Consider the following 17,442-nt stretch of genomic DNA (forward strand, 5'->3'; position numbering starts at 1 on the left):
GTCCAAAATTACACAAATTATCACAAAACCAAGACGAGCTAGCCATGGAGTTGTTTATGGTGATGAGGACTTGTCTTGGACATAGTTGTTTATGGAGATGGGGACGAGCTAGAGAGAAAAAACACATTTTTTAAATAAGAAATGTGTGAGAAAAAAGAAATGTAAAGACCCATTTTTTAACATCAAATACTTGGTCCAACTGGGATAAGAGAGAAAGAGAACAGGTGGGATGAGAGAGAAAGAGGAGAGGGCGGTGCGGTGGTGTCTTCAAGACTAGATGAAACAATCGTGTGTGGGCAGTGGTGATGTTCAATCAGATATGTTGCCTGAAATGAGGGCAGAGGAAGGGCTCCGTTGAAGGGACGCCGATGACAGAGGTGATACTGGTAGAGTTGAAGTTGAACCAATGATGATGAATGATGATACTGCCAAGGGAGCTAATGTTGGCAAATGGTGCCTCTGGTTGGGGAGAAAATGGTGAAATTTCTAATGCATGGGAAAGAAACTGAAGTGGAGAGATAGAGGAGAAGTCTGTGGGAAAGAAACGAAGTGAAGAGAGATGAGAAGTGGGTTTGGTTGGAGAAATATTCACTAAAAAATAAGATGACCCAACTACAGTTTAAGTCATATTTGAAGAACAATTGTAGATGAAAACTCGGATAATCTTGTTATGGCTAATCCAATGCTAGCAGACTTAACCTCAAATTCATCATATTTGACTAAGCATTGGCATTTGGCTAAGCCAATGCCAATGCTTAGATGATGTTTGTATAATTTTTGTTTTTTCCTCTTCTAGAAAGAGAAACTGTCTCGTCTCTCTAGAAAGTTTACTAATCCTTTCCGATCAGTGTTTTCATCATCCTCTCCATTCCTTTTCTAGTACCTTTTGTGTACAAGTTTTTCAACTAGTGTTTTTAGTCCCTCCTCTCCAATTTAGTTTCTTTCCCATGCATTCGAAATTTCACCTTTCCATTTTCTAATGCGTGGGAAAGAAATTGAAGTGGAGAGATAGAGGAGAAGTGTGTGGGAAAGAAACAAAGTGAAGAGAGATGAGAGGGTTTGGTTGGAAAAATATTTATTAAAAAATAAGATGACCCAGCTACAATTTAAGTCATATTTGAAGAACAACTGTAGATGAAAACTCGAATGATCTTGTTATGGCTAATCCAATGCTAGCAAACTTAACCTCAAATTCATCATATTTGACTAAGCATTGGCATTTGGCTAAGTCAATGCCAGTGCTTAGATGATGTTTGCATAATTTTTATTTTTTTCTCTTCTAGAAAGAGAAATTGTCTCGTCTCTCTAGAAAGTTTACTAATCCTTTTCGATCAGTGTTTCCGTCGTTCTCTCTGTTCCTTTTCCGGTACCTTTTGTGTACAAGTTTTTCAGCTAGTGTTTTTAGTCCCTCCTCTCCACCGATTCAGTTTTGATTAGATCTACTGCATTTTGGCAACTGACGGCCTACACACGCCCCACCATGCAATCCCCATCCGCAGATCTACCGAGACGAAGCGAAACCGCAGCAAAAATTTTTGCGCATGAGGCTCACGTAAGGCTTGTTCCTCGTGTGGTCCTCATGCCCCACTGCGACAAAACCCGTTTGGTAGCTACACATGCTACCACAGGTGAGCTGAAGAAACTTGGTCCGCTGCAGTCCACCCCATTCAATACTGGTCTCCTTACTATGTTTCTGCTTTCTCTAATCGATGATCTTAAGGAATGGAATATAGGTTTATTTAAGAAACATATCAGGACAACAAATTGCAGTGCACTTTCAACATCCACCGCCTCCAGCGGTGGCATCATAGTTTGCACAACTATGTGAACTGTAAATAACCATCATTTAAGACAGCGTCCTCTTTTACAAGGTACGGTTGGTGATCAGGTTTTTTGTCCCAAAATCCGATTTCTTTTTCAGCTTTATGTTGCGGTTATTATAATGGAGTGTTTGTTGAGAAACTCACGTCCTCTTCATGTATCTCGCTTTCCTATTTTTTAATTTTAAAGCAACATCTTACTCTCTCTAAGATGCTTTTGGACAGAAGGAAAGAAGTTTGGCAGTACTTCGTTTGGAGATTAGGGAGGTTAAGTTATGACAAGCTCATTATATATGTCCAGTTTCTTGGTTTCGGATTACAAAAATGATAGCTAGTCCTCTATTTGACAATGAAACTTGATTGAATTATTGTGGTACTCCTGTTTTATCACTCGCCGATTGTTAGCTTTTATTATTATTATTTCATTTTAGAATTGTTTTCATTTCCGAGCTAACTCTCTTCTTTTCATTAATGACGTTGTGGTAGTGAGTTGGCATTATCACAGCCATTTGCTCAAAATTTAATTTTCAAAGCGAACCTTTTGTACAGTTTTAGGGTATACTGTATACAAGTCCCATGTACATAATTTGTAAAAATTGGATAAATTTAAAATCTATATAAAAAATTATATTTTTAACTATAGACTCCATTTTTTTCCCAATAAAAATAAGCAAAGCTTGTATATCTTAAAATTAAATCTAACATTAATATTGGCATTGTTGTTATCAGTTGGCTAGTGGAAGTTGATGCATTTATGTTACAGGTTTTAAAGGTTGTTTGGTTGTTAAACTAAACTCAACTCATCTCAAACCAATCATTGATGAGACTTACTATTTTTCAAATTTCTCATAAAAAAAGTAAAATCATCTCAACCTACTTCATACATTTTAACCTAAAAAGTTAAACTATCTCAATGGGACCCTTAAAATACTACTATTCACAACTCAACTCATCTCAATATCCAACGTAGTAACATGATCAGTGATAAATCTAAATTGAAGTATGATTTTGTGATGGAACATAGAGTTGAGACCTTTTGTTTTGCAATGTAAACTGACTTTGTGTGGAGAAAATTAAATGATTGGTTTTTCCATATTGAATTATGGTGATTAAGATGTAGTTTGGATAGTAAGTTAAGATGAAAGTTAAGAATTAAATAAAATATTATTATAATATTATTTTTTAATATTATTATTGTTTTAGAATTTGAAAAAGTTGAATTATTTATTATATTTTGTATGGAGATTTTATAAAATTTTAATAATAAAATGAAATAAAACATTTTTTGTATCCAAACCGAACCTGTTGAAAAAAAATAGGATCTTATTGGTATAATAAAGCATAGCTATTATCTAATTATAGCCTACAAGGTTAAGATGAATGTGTGTTATCCATCTGCCATCATAATAATAACTAATCGTTTTAGAATACAGTTCTGCTTTGGAGCGGTAAGGCTATTTTCAACCTTATAACAGCACCCAATCAAAAACTGACATCTCAACATTACACAAAGTAAAACTATGAGGATGACTACATAAAATTTCTACCTAAAATTTAAAACCCTAAAAAGTATTTTCCATTTCCTCTTTGTTGCTACCCCGACGTTGTACCTCTTTATTCCCTTCACCACCTGTCGTTGCCACCTGCCAGTCCGACGCTAGGCAGCCCGCCACCACTACCACTAGCCAATTCGACGCCAGGCAGCTCGCCGCCACCAGCCAGTCCAACGCAGCCACCACCATCGTCCTCCATGGATTGTTTTCATGGTTTGTTTTGAATATGCATTTTCATTTCAGAGTCATCCTCACCAATAACATTAAGATTTTGCTCCGATGATGCAGCCCATGGATTTCGAGTCATCTTCATTTCGGAGTCATCTTCATTTTTAGGGTGTTCGCCAAAAACTAAATTACATTTTTAGCATACCTTTGAAGATGCATTTTTCATTTTGAACACAATTTTCCAGTATACCCATGTCCAATTGAACAAGATTTTCAATAATGCAGTACTCTTTAATTAATAATGCATTTCACCTTTCGAAGTCAATCTGGGCAAAGGACTTTCATATGGAAGAGAGGTATGGGCTATTTGGGCGAGGAGAGAAGACGCACTGTTTTTAGAGGAGAGGAATTTTCATTCTACTATATCGCGCATCCACTATTAATTCATGGGTATTGTTGATGTCGAGTTTCACAGCCTGGACAACTCTACACTGCTAAGCTCGGTCTGGATCTTGTTGAGATAGAGAATGGGGGGCTTGGGGCACCGTGGTACCTTCGATGCCTAAATCAGTTGTTGGGAGAGAATGGCAAAGTAAGTAAAAAAGAGAAGTATCCAATCAGAGAGCGAGCCCCCCCAGAGGGTATGTGGGGGTATTTATATACTTGGCCAAAGTGATCTTCTGACGAAGGGATTCTAAGTGGTGTCGTCTATACCTGTCAGCTGGGTCATGGGGGCGTTGCCCATATCTCCTTTTGTCGCGTTTCGTGTCAACCTTTCGTCAGGTGGCAGGGCCCCATGCCTAATCATGGCGACCACTAACACCTCAATCTCGGTCATGCCGTGCTTGGCGTTGTCTTCCATTTAATGTAGCATGGCCATGGTCAAGAGAGCTCACCGTCAGTACTCGAGTGCAGGGGTTGTCCTTAACACCTTGCTTCTGAGTTGTCGGCGCCTCCGTCTGTGCTGCTTTCAAGGTCCGGGGTGTCAAGGTCCTGCCTGACACCTCGATTTGGCCCTGGCGCCTTGATCGTGGGCGGTCAGGGGCAACCCAGGGCCCTACGCAAGGCACGTCTTCTACCTTTTCCCGCCATGGGCCTTCTGGGTCGATCAGACCCTCCTCGGTCTAGTTTTGGCCCATGTTGCTCAAGTAACCTGGGCTAAGCCCGTTCAGTCCAGCTCAAGTCTAGGGGATTACTCCCCTCACAGTACCCTGCGAATTCCTAGCATATTTGTAGAGTAGGAATTGAAAAGAAAAGAAAAGAAATGTTAGGGTTCTCTCATACCCGCGACTGTCCTTTTGCAGTATTAAATTCTTGGCGGCGTAACCGTTGCTTCCTGTCCACATGTGGAGTCAGGGTGGGAGTGTAGCATCCACGTGCGTGTCTCCCCGCTGTTGATTTCCTAAGGGGTGTCAGCGGTTTAGGGCACTCGAAACGACCCCGCGACGTTTTGGCTGCCCTATACAGATTTGGAAGGGGGTTACTCCCACTCTTCTACTCGAAGTTGTCTCATCGGCGAACTTCCTGCCAGCGTAAAGTGCTCGAGATTGGGCCATGCCAAGCACTCACCCAACTGGCAGTAGTTGGTGCCATCAAGTCACCTCATTCATTTCTTGAGAATTGTCATGTCCCTTCAATTTCTAACCCACGGTCTCTTCATTGCCTGCCGAACACCAACTGTCACCCACTCCCTTATTTAAGCCTTCGTTCCCCATTTGTTCCTTCCATTTCTACCTCTGCACTCTCGAAATCCTCATGTTTCTTCTTCTTCAAGCTTTCCTCAGAGCCTCTTTCTCTTCCTTGCTCCCATATCTTCTTCGAGTGCCTTGCCATGGCTGCACCTAAAGAACCCGAAGGCCGTATTCTCTCCTTCACTAGGAGGAATTAGGAGTCGATCGTCACAGCCAACAACCTTTGTGCGTGGCGAAGGTCGTACGCCATTCATCCTGAGGTGGTCATGGAGATTCCTGGCCGCCATGTTCCCGCTGTGGATGCAGATGGGATGGCGACACAAGTGACCCTCTTCCTGTTGATGATTTCTAAAGGGTTGCGCTTGCCAGTCTGCCGCTCCATCCTTGACTCCTTGAAGTTGGCCCCCTGCATAACTCCACCCCAACACTTGGCAAATCATGGTTGCGAGTTGCATAATCTTTCAGCAAGTGTTGAGCGAGGGCCTGGAAGACTATCCTGACTTGACTGCTCGTGAGTTCTTGTTAGTCTATCAAATCTTGCGCCTTAATGAGAGTTTGTGCAGTTTCCAAGCTCAAGCCCTGGGAAGCACTTTGTCACTCTGGAGAGGCGCTTTTCTTCCATCAAGGAATGGCAACGGCGCTTCTTCTTCGTCTTCGGCTCGAGCTAGGAGTATCCCCAGGGAGAGCAAGTTCACCAGGAATTTCCCGTCTGGGCCAACGAACTACAGAGTCAATCTCTCTTGATCAAACTGTCCGAGAGAGAGGAGCTCAGGGTTGCAACTGTTTTGTCTTGGGTGGCCGCCCACCCAGTCGTCTCTGAGATGGATGCGCTGTTGACAAAGCTTAACATCAGGCGGCACCTACTTCTTCCTGATCGATCCTTTGTGCTCGATTGGGAGCTTCAGTTTGTTCCCCTTTCTTCTCCGGGGATGAAACACCAACCTTCCCTTCGTGCGGTTGATGATCCAGGCAAACGACGTCGGACCAACGATAGTGATGCTGGGGTCGCCTCTGGGTTGGGGGCTCGGGCCCTCGTTTTCACCCCTCCAACTCTTCTCGCTCCATTCCACTGAGCTCCTCTGGTGAGGCTTTGGTCAGTTCATCCAGTCAACCTCCACCAGGATCTCCATTCAGCAGTTCTATGCTACTTCCCGAACAGCTCCGTCGGGAGTTCCTCACGGTACCTCTCGCAGCTCCTTTAGCCTGGCCCCGACGAGGTCTGCTCGAAACACCTTTGGCAGTATTTCTTCCCCAGCTTCGGCGGGCACCTTCCATTGTGGCTCGTCCAGCTCTTCTCGGCAAGTCCTGGCCACCGATGCAACTCACCCTTCATCCATAAAACTTGTGGTCCCACCGTCACTCTCTGCTTTTGGTGATGATGAAGATGAGGAGGACGACCTCACCCTCAACGCCATCTTTATCAATGCCTTCATGAATCCCATTCCTCGCGAGGCAGTCGAGTCCCTGCCCTCTTTCGAAGATACTCTTGCCGAAGAGGAAGCTGCCCATGCCATGCCTCCGGCCAGGCCCTCAATACTTCTGATCCCTGCTCACCATGGGGAGCCTGAGCCAGGCTCCCCCCAAGCACCGGAGCGCAGCGACGACTAGGTCTCCATCACCTCACCCTCATTGGGGCTCTCTCCCGAGCTCGCTGTTGAGTCCTACTTGGTCTTGGACGACCAAGTGCCACAACCCCCCTCTCAGGATCCGACGAGCCCCCGAGTAGGAGGGGTTGTTCCTCCCGTCGACGAAACTTTTTTAGTCGTGGTGGTGACCTCCTCCTCGACATCCATCGTTAACGAGAAGGGCGCGACCCCGAGTGGTTCGGAAGATCTCTTAATGGGGTCGTTCGCCCAAGTCAAGCCAAAGGTTGAAAGAGCCTTCCTCTCCCCGTGCGCTCAAGGTCTAAAAGGGCTTGTTCCTGCTGGTGGAGTTCAAGTGAGCCTGAGCTCGGTTTCTCCTGAAACTGTTCTCGGGGCGCTTTTGCCTCTTCCGATGCTGACCAATGAGAGAGTGCCCAGGCAACGGGCCCGAGTACTTTAGTTTTTCTTCTTGTTGTCTTTCCTCTAATCATTGTTTACAAATTTTAGGCCCCAGATCGATTGGCAGTTAGGATCGTGGGCGAACGGGAAGCCCTCGAGAAGGAGAAGCAGGCACTTCGCTCCCTATCCCTTCTAACTTGCCTAGAGATTTGCAAGGCGAACAAAGAAATAACTGATCTGACCTTAGTGCGCAAAGATTTGATGGAGGACCTGGACATGCTGAGGGAGTCCAACAAACTCCTGCGCTCGGAGAACAAGGGGCTTTGCAAGGATTAGAAGTCGAAGGATAAGGAGCTGGGCTCAACGAGGAAGGAAATTTTGTAGCTCATGAGGGAGATCCAACGCCTTGGTGAGGAGAAAGGTCAGGCTGGAGGGAAAATTCAAAGGTTGGAGAGCGAGCTGCAGTCTGTTCAGAGGAGCCTTCAGAGGTTCTGGCGTGCGAGGGCTTCAGAGGTCGCACAGCGTACGCGGCTGCTTCTCCGTTACTTCACACTTACGCGGTCCGTCCGCAGGCTAGGGGCCGTAACGCAGCGATGCTGGGACTGAATCCATTCCTTGAAAGGGGATCTGATCTGGGTGATGGATACTATCTCAGCTCGGGACCTCACAATTTCGACCTTGCAGGTTGCCGAGAAGGCTTTCAGGTTCCATATTCAAAGTGCGCTAACTATTTGGGATGAGGCTTAAGGGTATGGATATAAAGAAGGCCTCGAGCATCTAAGAGACAACCAAAAGGAGAACCCCTCGGTGGACCTCAATGCTCTCTAGCTTTCTTCCCTCGCACCCGACTGCTAAGCCTACCGGTTTGTCAAGAACCTAGGAATGAAGCAGATGTTGCTGGCGTTCCATGATGCTCCTCCTCCCCCTTGATTCAATTGTCTTTCTTTGTTTTGTACTTTTCATGCCCGCTAGGACCATTAATGTAAAAGAACAATGATATATAGTAACTTTATGTTTTTGGTGCCATCGCATTTCCTTTACTCTTGCGCATTTTTCTCTTCTTCTTCATTTCTCTTGCTTGTAGCACGAAGGTCGACAGCACTACTGGTTGTTAGTGGGGTAGAGCTCAGGAGGTTCTGGCCCTAGCCATACTTCACGGCGAATCCAGAGACTCGGCTTGTAGTACAAAAGTCGGCAAGTCGAGGAACTTGTGTCTGACTGGTCGTGTGGGTGAGCCCTAAGAGCTCTGGCCCTAACCAATACATCATGGCGAGTACAGAAACTTAGCCTTTAGCACGAAGGTCGGCAAGTAGGGGGACTTGTGTCCGATTGACTGTAGGTGGGGTAGAGCTCGGGAGGTTGTAGCACTACTGGCTGTGGGTGGGACAGGGCTTGGGAGGCTCTGGCCCTAGCCATACTTCGCAGCAAATCCAGATACTCGACTTGTAGCACGAAGGTCGGCAGGTCAAGAGACTTGTGTCCGATTGGTTGTGTGGGGGAGCCTTGGAGACTCTGGCCCTAAACAATGCACCAATTGGCTGGACTATGTCTCCAATGAAGCCTTTGAGGGGCATTGGGGCAGGGCGCAACCGGTCGGGTGTGATTCCCATTCAGACGAAGGCTTTCCAAAATAGGATATCAGTAGAATTGTTGTTGTCAATTAGGACCCTTCTCGTCATGTAGTTGGCAATCTGCACAGTCACTACTAAAGCGTCGTTGTGAGGGTGAAGGATGCCCTCCTCATCATTCTCACTGAAAGTTATGATCGTTCCCCTGAGTGGCTCTTAGAGCTTAGGACCACCCTGCCAATGGTGAACACTTCTTCATAACGGGCCCTTCTGGTGTGGGCCCTCCGAGCTGAGGAGGTGGTCCCTCCCCTGGCATATCCTCCAGCGATCGTGTGGATTTCACCCATAGAATCATTTCTTCTGGCCAGACTTCTTCGGTGCAAACTTACTTTGAGGTATCCTCCCACCCTTCGCCTCGCTGGACTTTCACTTCTCCGTTGCCGCACGCGACCATCGGGTTTTTGGGTACGCCGCTTGTCACCCCGTTGGTCTAGAAGGGTTTCTAATTCTTCAATTTTTTGCCTTCTGGTGAAGTAGTCTTCTGTTCTGTGGTTGTCAGTGCAGTGGTAGGTGCAGTATTTAGGGTGGGTCGGGCCCTATTGTTGTTCTTCCCACGGGCTTGGGTTTCTTTTGGCCTCCATGGCCATGCTGGAGTGTGTGTGGTCCAACCCGCCCGCGTGCAGGCTGCTCTTCCTTGCTCTTGGCCTCACATGTCTTCTTCCTATTACATTCTCGGCTAGCACTGCTGCTCTACCCGGTGTCTCTATTGTCTGCTCGTTCCAACTCAGTCTTTCGGGGGGCCGTCAGCGCCCAAAATGTATCTTCGGCGTTGATGAAATGGTTGGCTAGGTCCATGAACTCCCTTAACGAAGTGGGAGTCTTCCACGCGATCTCAGTCATAAAGGGGTTACGGGGACAAACCCCCTAGCAGAGCTGCCAGAGTGATCTTTTCATCTTGGTCATCTATTGTCATGTGCTCTCTGTTGAACCAAGAGAGATATGACTTCAGGCTTTCATCGTCCCGCTACTTCACAATCAAGAGATAGGCAGCAGGATGCCTCCTTCTCCTGTTTGCCATGAACTACATCAAGAAAAGAAGAGCGAGCTCGACAAAGCTGTCGATGGTACCAGGCGTCAAGGACTCGAACCATGCTCTCGTCGTCCCTTTTAAAGTGAGAGGAAACGCCTTGCACGCGACTTCTCTCGAGAACCCTTGCAGGGTAATATGGGTTTTACATGTTTTCAGATGTTCCAGGGGGTCCCTGGACCCGTCGTACGCATCTATCTGCGAAACTTTGAATATTTGGGGAAGAGGGACCGCCATAACCTCAGCACTATATGGCACGTCCGTGCTAGTGAGCAACTAGTCCAACGTGGACGTTGTGCCCATCCATTTGCCCATCTCGACGTATCTGTCCTCAAGTTCACAGAGCTCAAGGTGCATACTGTGCCGCTCTTCTTCGGCTGCCATTACCTCAAGTACTCAACAAGGCTCAGAGTGGGGGAGAGAAGTGTTCAATCAGAGAGCGAGCCCTCTAGAGGGTGTGTGGGGGTATTTATATACCTGGTCAATGTGATCTTCTAACGAAGGGATTCTAGGTGGTGTCGTCTGTACCTATCAGTCGGGTCGTGGGGGTGTTGCCCATATCTCCTCCTGCCATGTTCTGTGTCAGTCTTTCGTCAGGTGGCAGGGCCCCATGCCTGATCGTAACGACCACTGACACCTCAGTCCAAGCCATGCTGAGCTTGGCATTGTCTTCCATTTAATGTGGCGTGGCCATGGTCAGGTGAGCTCGTCGTCAATACTCGAGTGCAGGGATTGTCCCTGACACGTTGCTTCTGAGTTGTTGGTGCTTCCGTCTGCGCTACTTTCAGTGCTCGGGGTGTCAGGGTCCTGCCTGACACCTCGATTTGGCTATGGTGCCTTGATCGTTGGTGGTCAGGGGCAACCCATACTTCTTACTAGGCCCTATGCAAGGTGCGTCTTTTACCTTTTTTCGCTATGGACCTTCTGGGTCGGTCTGGCCCTCTTCGGTCTAGTCTTGACCTATGTTACTCAAGCGACCTGAGTTAGATCCATTCGGTTCAACTCAAGTCTAGGAAATTACACCTCTCATAGGTGGACTACGTGGCAAAATATTATTAAAAGTTGTTTTGAGCCCTTTATCTCCATATCCGGTGAGAATATATTGTCTTAAGCAATATGTCGGCAGCTGAAGTAATAGCAGTGGCGAATAGGCCAACTAATTATGAGTCATGACTATGGAGAGGACCACCAAAACAGCCAAAGGTTAATCATAATTTTTTGTGTGAAACGAGTGGCCCACCCTAAAGTGTGTTTGGTAGAGAGGAAAAGTGGAGAGGAATCAATTCTCAAAAGATATCATTATGCTAATGGACGACGTTGATGGGACAACCACCGAATACGTGGATTGAAAAATACTTTTGTGGTCGCGATTAATCTAAGATATGATTTTGTTATTTATTCCACCTTCTTGATATGTGCAAATTATTTCTTATAAAAAAAAAAACAAATTTAAGAGTTACATTCAAAATTCACGTTTTAACGATGGAAGGTGATAATTATAATTATGAATGCCTGAGCGTCATATAATTATTTAAAAAAATAAATAAATATATAATTAATATTAAAAAAATTAATTTATTAATTATAAATTTTATTTTTTTAAATAATTAAATGACACTTGCATATTCAATAATTATATATATTATTACTCCCTAATAATAAATCTCATAATATCTAAAAAAAAATGAGTAAAATTTGTACCTCAAAAAATTAGATTTAACATTACTCAATTTTAAGAGTAGAGCCACTCGAGCAAAGTTTATAAAATCTGTCACCACTAACATATAAAGACAAGAATAAAGAAATGGAAGATCAAGATTTTTAAGATCAATATATTAAAATTCATTTAGATGTTGGATTGAATTGAGTTAAAATAATAAAATATTATTAAAATATTATTTTTTAAATATTATTATTATTATTTTTTAATTTAAAAAATTGAATTATTTATTATATTTTATATTAAAATTAAAAAAAAATTATAATGATAAAATGAGATAAATTTAAGTTTCCGAAACTATTCTTTAGCCAGTACTGTTCATTTACCCCCCGAAAAGAAAAAAGGAACATTCATCTTTAAATTTGTTGAGAAATTTTGCAGCAGTCTCTCTCTCTCTCTCTCTCAGAGAACACAAAGGTCCTTGATGGCCTGCTGTAGAGGCTGCAGACCCACCCCCGTATATGATGATTTTCCCCGTCTTCTACTAATCTTGGCAGTGATCTTAATCCTCCTATGCATACCCAGGTTATTGCCTGTTATTGAACTTCCAACAAAGGAACCCATAAATTGGGCACTTTTAGTAGTACCATTGTTGTTGCTTGCCATCGTGCATTGGTTATCGTCGATGACAAGTCCGGATATCTATTGTGCAGCTCCACCGTGCAAACGCAGTCACCGGTGCCCCTGCAAAAGATGCTTGCCGTGGGGCGTGCCTTGTTGATTATGCTGTGTTGTCAGCATACGTTTTCCCGAGACCTGGTTTGTCAAGACCCTGTTTCCATTGATACATTATGTGTATTTAAATAAGCTGAACTTATCCCAAAAAAAACAACCCAGTCTCTTTTCTCTTTCTTTCTTTCTTTCTTTTTTCCCTGTGTGTCTGAGAGCTGAGAGTTGTTTGTATTAGAGAAACAGTTGGGTAGTTATGCATGTGTTATGATTATATGAACATCAAGCAATGCTGCTGTGTAATGGTTATGGTTCTTGTGTTTTTATAGATTCGGCCAGATGTTCATGAGGTTCAGTGTTTCGGTCGGAAAGAATTAGTTCTGTTATGGTATAGTGAGTTAATTTTAATTGCTTTAAGCTCAAGGTTCATATATTATTTTCTACTTATGCCCAAAACTTGGTTCACATATAATTTTTACCCGTAAAAGATGTTAAAGCTCAAGACTTTCATTTGATGAAGGAATTGGGTAGACGATTCCATACCCAGACTCTAAGTTCTCTTTTTCTTTCTGTATCTTTCCCTTCAAAGGATGAGAATTTTGGAAGATATCTGTCTAAAATCATTGACTATTGTACCAACTAAAATTGATTTGCGTGATTGGATAAGGCCGCAATCATGGAGCCCAATCCCCTTTGTATGTAACCCCCAAAAAAACGCCACACTCGTGAATCACTTGAAAAAATAATCTATAATATATTACCGTGCATGCAAAGTCATTGGCCGAGATGTTTACTTTGATGCTCCATCTTAATAAAGTTGTCAATACACGACAGAATATAAAGTAGGCTATTATCTGTTGAAAAATAACATTAAAGGTCGACTCAAACTGCAGAGGTCACCAAGGTGGTGTCATCTTGATCTACAATTTGGCCATAATAAGGCTGGAGAACAGGCCAAGTTCGATCCTGGCAGTTGCAGCCTTGAGAAACCGGAGCAGAGAATAATGACAGAATCTGCAAAAAACACGGAACAATATGTCAGGAGAAGGCAGAGCTATTTATTTGACTGTTTCCCAGTTGGATCCTCTTAACATGCTGGACTGAAGCTTGCATCACATCTAATGTGATGGATCATTCATGCCGTTCATTTAAGAAGTCATAGTTCAACTAGCCTGACCTCAGTGACTGCAAAAAACTCGGTTTCTGAATTTAAGATCTGGTCAGACTTAAAGAAAGGAGTGAAGGACCATGTCGAGAAAGCCAAACTGCCATAAAGAAAACGACATGATGCAGAGCTGGAAACATTAATATAGTAGATGTTATCCACCGTCAACCACAGAAACAAATCAAAAACTGCTGCATCAAAGTGGTTTACCTGCAGGCCGACTGTTCTAAATACACTACTGTTGAGAAAGATCGGTGGTAAACTTTGCCAAGCTTGAGAGTTAACGCATAGAAGTGGTTAAGCAATTGTACCACCTCTATAAATTTGATCATCAAGATGCGAAATTCGTGTGGGTTCGTGGTGTATGTTGAAATATCATGTTTTTCGGTTAAGAAGTAGGTTGATCCTAATTAGATAAGTACTGGAGAGGAAAAAAATTCAAATTTTCAAGCTTGACAGTTAACAATTAGCTTAGGGAGAAAATATATGGGTTTAAAGCAGTAGGGATTAGAGTAATCAAGATCTTTTTATTTTATGTTTTTAAAGAAGATGACGGTATCTTAAATTTTATTGAAAGCCCTCATTTTATAAGGAATACATGCATCAAATCAGCAAGTATCAAGCCAAGCATCAAGTCAGATTGTTAAATTACAGTACCATATGTATATAGTCAGCTGTTAGTCCTTTATAGGAAAGTCCATGCTGTTTTATTTTTCTCATTGATCTCAGCTCATACTTATTCATTTACTTGTGTATAGTTTCCTTAGATAACATATTGTAATTTCCTATATATGTTAATAATATACACCCTCTCTCTCAATGCATGAGATAGTTTTCATCTCAATATTTCTTCATGGTACTTGGGAGATACTTGGGAGATACAATTTTTGAAGAAAACCCAAACCCAGGCATTAAAAAACCTAAAGCTACCAGCCACGATACAAAAAAATCTAAAAGGAACAAATACTTCAAAAGATAAACCTGCAAGGCAAACAAGAAAATAAGTACATAAACCAAATGATAAACCCGATACAACTTACCAAGAACAAACACTACGAAATTCGTAAGTAAGAAATACCAATTTTATTCATGCATAAAAAACCTCTTAAATTATTGGGCAACCTATCTGGAGTAATCAGGAGCTTAGAAAGGGGAAGAAACAAAGAGCCTCAACCATGTATGGCTGTGTAGCCCAGAAAGGAAAAAAAAAGGGGTGTAAAGTTGGGCCTGCTGCCCCCATATCATTGCAATTATTGTCCATACTGCATTGTTTTTCATATTTGGACTCCGTCTCTTTCGGCATTACCATTTTTTAATATCAATGAGCTCCTCAGTGGACAATATTTTATATAAGTTGGACTGTGATGTAATTCAAGTTTAAGACGACTTTGGTCGATTGAAATAGATGACAATGATCTTATCACTTGCACCTACTCTAGACAAGTTTCATCTTCCAATACAGTGTTTGAAATTAAAACTACATACATATATACATACATGCATACATATGTGTGTTGTCTTTATTTCCGTAGAGGGGCCCATTAGCGACTATTTGAGAAAGCAATCAATTTGAAATCCACGATCCAGTGTCACTCGGCATAAATTAGTAATTTAGTATTTCAAATTACAATAGACCCCACGTTTTGCAACGAGTAATTCTCTGCCTCAATTTCCCAGATCCTTTTAAATTTGTCAAACCTCAAACACTTCTCATACCTAGAAGACCCTCAATGGCCTACTACAGAAGAAGCACAGCCTCCTCTATCTTAGATGTTTTCAGTCTGAATCCTCTTCCATACCCAGTTCTGCTAATTCTAGCAGTGATCTCAATCTTTCTTGGCATGTCCTGGTACTTCTCTTATGAGGAAGCTGTGGAAAGTGTTGAAGAACAAATGAGTTGGCTACTTTTGGCCACGCCTGTAGTGTTGGTGATCATTGTCCGGTGGTTGTCGTCACTGGAAAACCCAGAAAGGCTCTTTTCCATGTCGCCCTGGGATCAGCGCCGGCGGACCCACCACAGGCCCTCGGAGGGGAGCTCTCCATGGGGTGTGGCAGCTTGGATTGTGCTGTTGCTTATTATGGTGCAATACCGTTCTATATTTGTTGATAGCTGGTTAGTTTAGATTTTTATATAATATTTAAGATGAGAAATCTTTGGCCTTGTGGTTGGTTTTATAATATCCAAGCTAGTGGTAGTCTGACGAAATGGTTTTGTGTTTGTTGGAGCAAAGACAATCTTAATTAATACTGAAAACATACATGGTTATTGTACAAAGTAAAGGCTTATGTCTGTAACTGGTTTGGATTTCTGTTGGCTATAGATAATTTTGAGATGTTTTTCTTCTCCATTTATTTTGGTTTGAGAATCTTGATTCTTAAAGTAGCAATGATCCATGATCGATCTAATTATTCACAGCAAAGTTCTTAAGGGTTTAGATTTTATTTCTGTTTCTTCATTTTATACGATTTGCTGTGTCATAAATGAATTGTAGTTTGAGGGAAAGGGCTGTTTGTTACATAAAGATAAGAGAAACATGTAATATCTGTGACTACTGAATATGGTAAAAGATGACGCAGTGTAATCGGAGAGATTTGAGACTCCAAGGACTTGATTCTCCTTTCTGCCTATATGTAACTGATATGGTTGTTTTTAATAATCTAAACTAAGATTCTGCAATAGGGTTCAGAATATTGCATCCTTGGCCGGGTATAGTTGCCCCCCATGTTTGGTTGCCACGAAAATTAGAGGGAACGAAAAGGGAAGTGTGACTGCAAAGGGTATAAGGGTCACGGAAGATCCTACCTAAACTTGGCTTGATATTTGTTTTGGTTTCCTCCAACCACAAGGAATGAATATCAAGGATTCATAATTCTAATTTGTTGTCTTGTGCCGTATAAATCACTTTGAAGGGACCAATCACATCCTTGCACATAACCTCAAGGCACTGCATCAGCATCCTTGACTTGTGATGGCGACCCACCGACACTGATTTTCTGTTCAATACAACCAAAGCCTATTGCAACTCGGTGTATGTTGTGGCAATTCCCCTCAATTTAAAGAAAAGTATAGTTTTCAATAAATTGTTGGGTCATTCAGTAGGTTGCACTAGCTGAATAAACTCAAATGGTACAAGGCAATCATGCTGAACATCCTATTTAATTGCACCAATCAAGGAAGATAAAAATTACACACACGAATATATGTATGTATGAATGTGTGAAAGTATTATTTATTTTAAAAGTTTAAGTTGATTGAAAGATATAGATTTTATTTTATATCTTAATACTTATTTTTACGTGTGGATTAGATACTTTCTCAATAAATAAGTCTAATACATAATATTTAATTAAATGAGATATAGTACAGAGTAAAGATTTAAGGTTTAAATTTAAAATTTTTGCTACGATACAATATGAAATTATGATTTATTTTAAAATTTTAAAATTAATAAAAAGATATAGATTTTATTTTATATCTTAAGAATATATATAGAGAGAGGGTGAGAGAGAGAATATTAATGATTGTGGGACACTTTATCAATCTTGACAAGTCTTTACATTTTCATTGGGTAGACTTTTTTAATAAAAAAATTCTTTCCATTAATCATTATTTTATATTATATATCTTATAAAAAATATCTCTATATTTTATATAAAAAAATTATAAATATAGAATGTAAAAATGAATAGTAATTTATGTATATAATTTTTCTTTTTAACAATTCAAATTTTAATCGAAGGTACAAATTAGAAAATGTCAATAGTTTAGAGTGTAAATTAAAATATTTTTTGGATGCAAGGTGAAAAATAATTTAAAAGAAAGCTGGTATTATTTGAGAGAGAGAGAGAGAGAGAGAGAGATGGCTTCAACCTCTTATTGAATGATGGTTAGTTTTTCAACGATATTGCATGAGTGAATATGGACAACCGAGAATGAGGTGTAAAACACTGTTAATTATGTAAGAATTATGTCAATATCAGTTGTCGATTCCCTTGTCTCAATGTGTCGCAGCATAGGT

The 17,442-nt window shown here is 41.8% G+C and overlaps 1 protein-coding gene across 1 annotated transcript; it reads left to right on the top strand.

Moving 5' to 3' along the window:
* Window positions 1–15,042: 15,042 nt before the first annotated feature.
* LOC108993360 lies at window positions 15,043–15,789 on the top strand. The gene has a single exon (XM_018968247.1). It carries the CDS (start codon window positions 15,154–15,156, stop codon window positions 15,544–15,546), a length of 393 nt encoding a protein of 130 aa, XP_018823792.1. The 5' UTR covers window positions 15,043–15,153; the 3' UTR covers window positions 15,547–15,789.
* The last annotated feature ends 1,653 nt before the right edge of the window (window positions 15,790–17,442 follow it).

This window comes from Juglans regia, chromosome 13 (genome assembly GCF_001411555.2).
Source record: "Juglans regia cultivar Chandler chromosome 13, Walnut 2.0, whole genome shotgun sequence".
Lineage (NCBI taxonomy): Eukaryota > Viridiplantae > Streptophyta > Magnoliopsida > Fagales > Juglandaceae > Juglans > Juglans regia.

What these genes read in the sequence shown, in the direction of transcription:
- LOC108993360 (XM_018968247.1), top strand. Translation starts at nt 15,154, where the DNA reads ATGGCCTACTACAGAAGAAGCACAGCCTCCTCTATCTTAGATGTTTTC.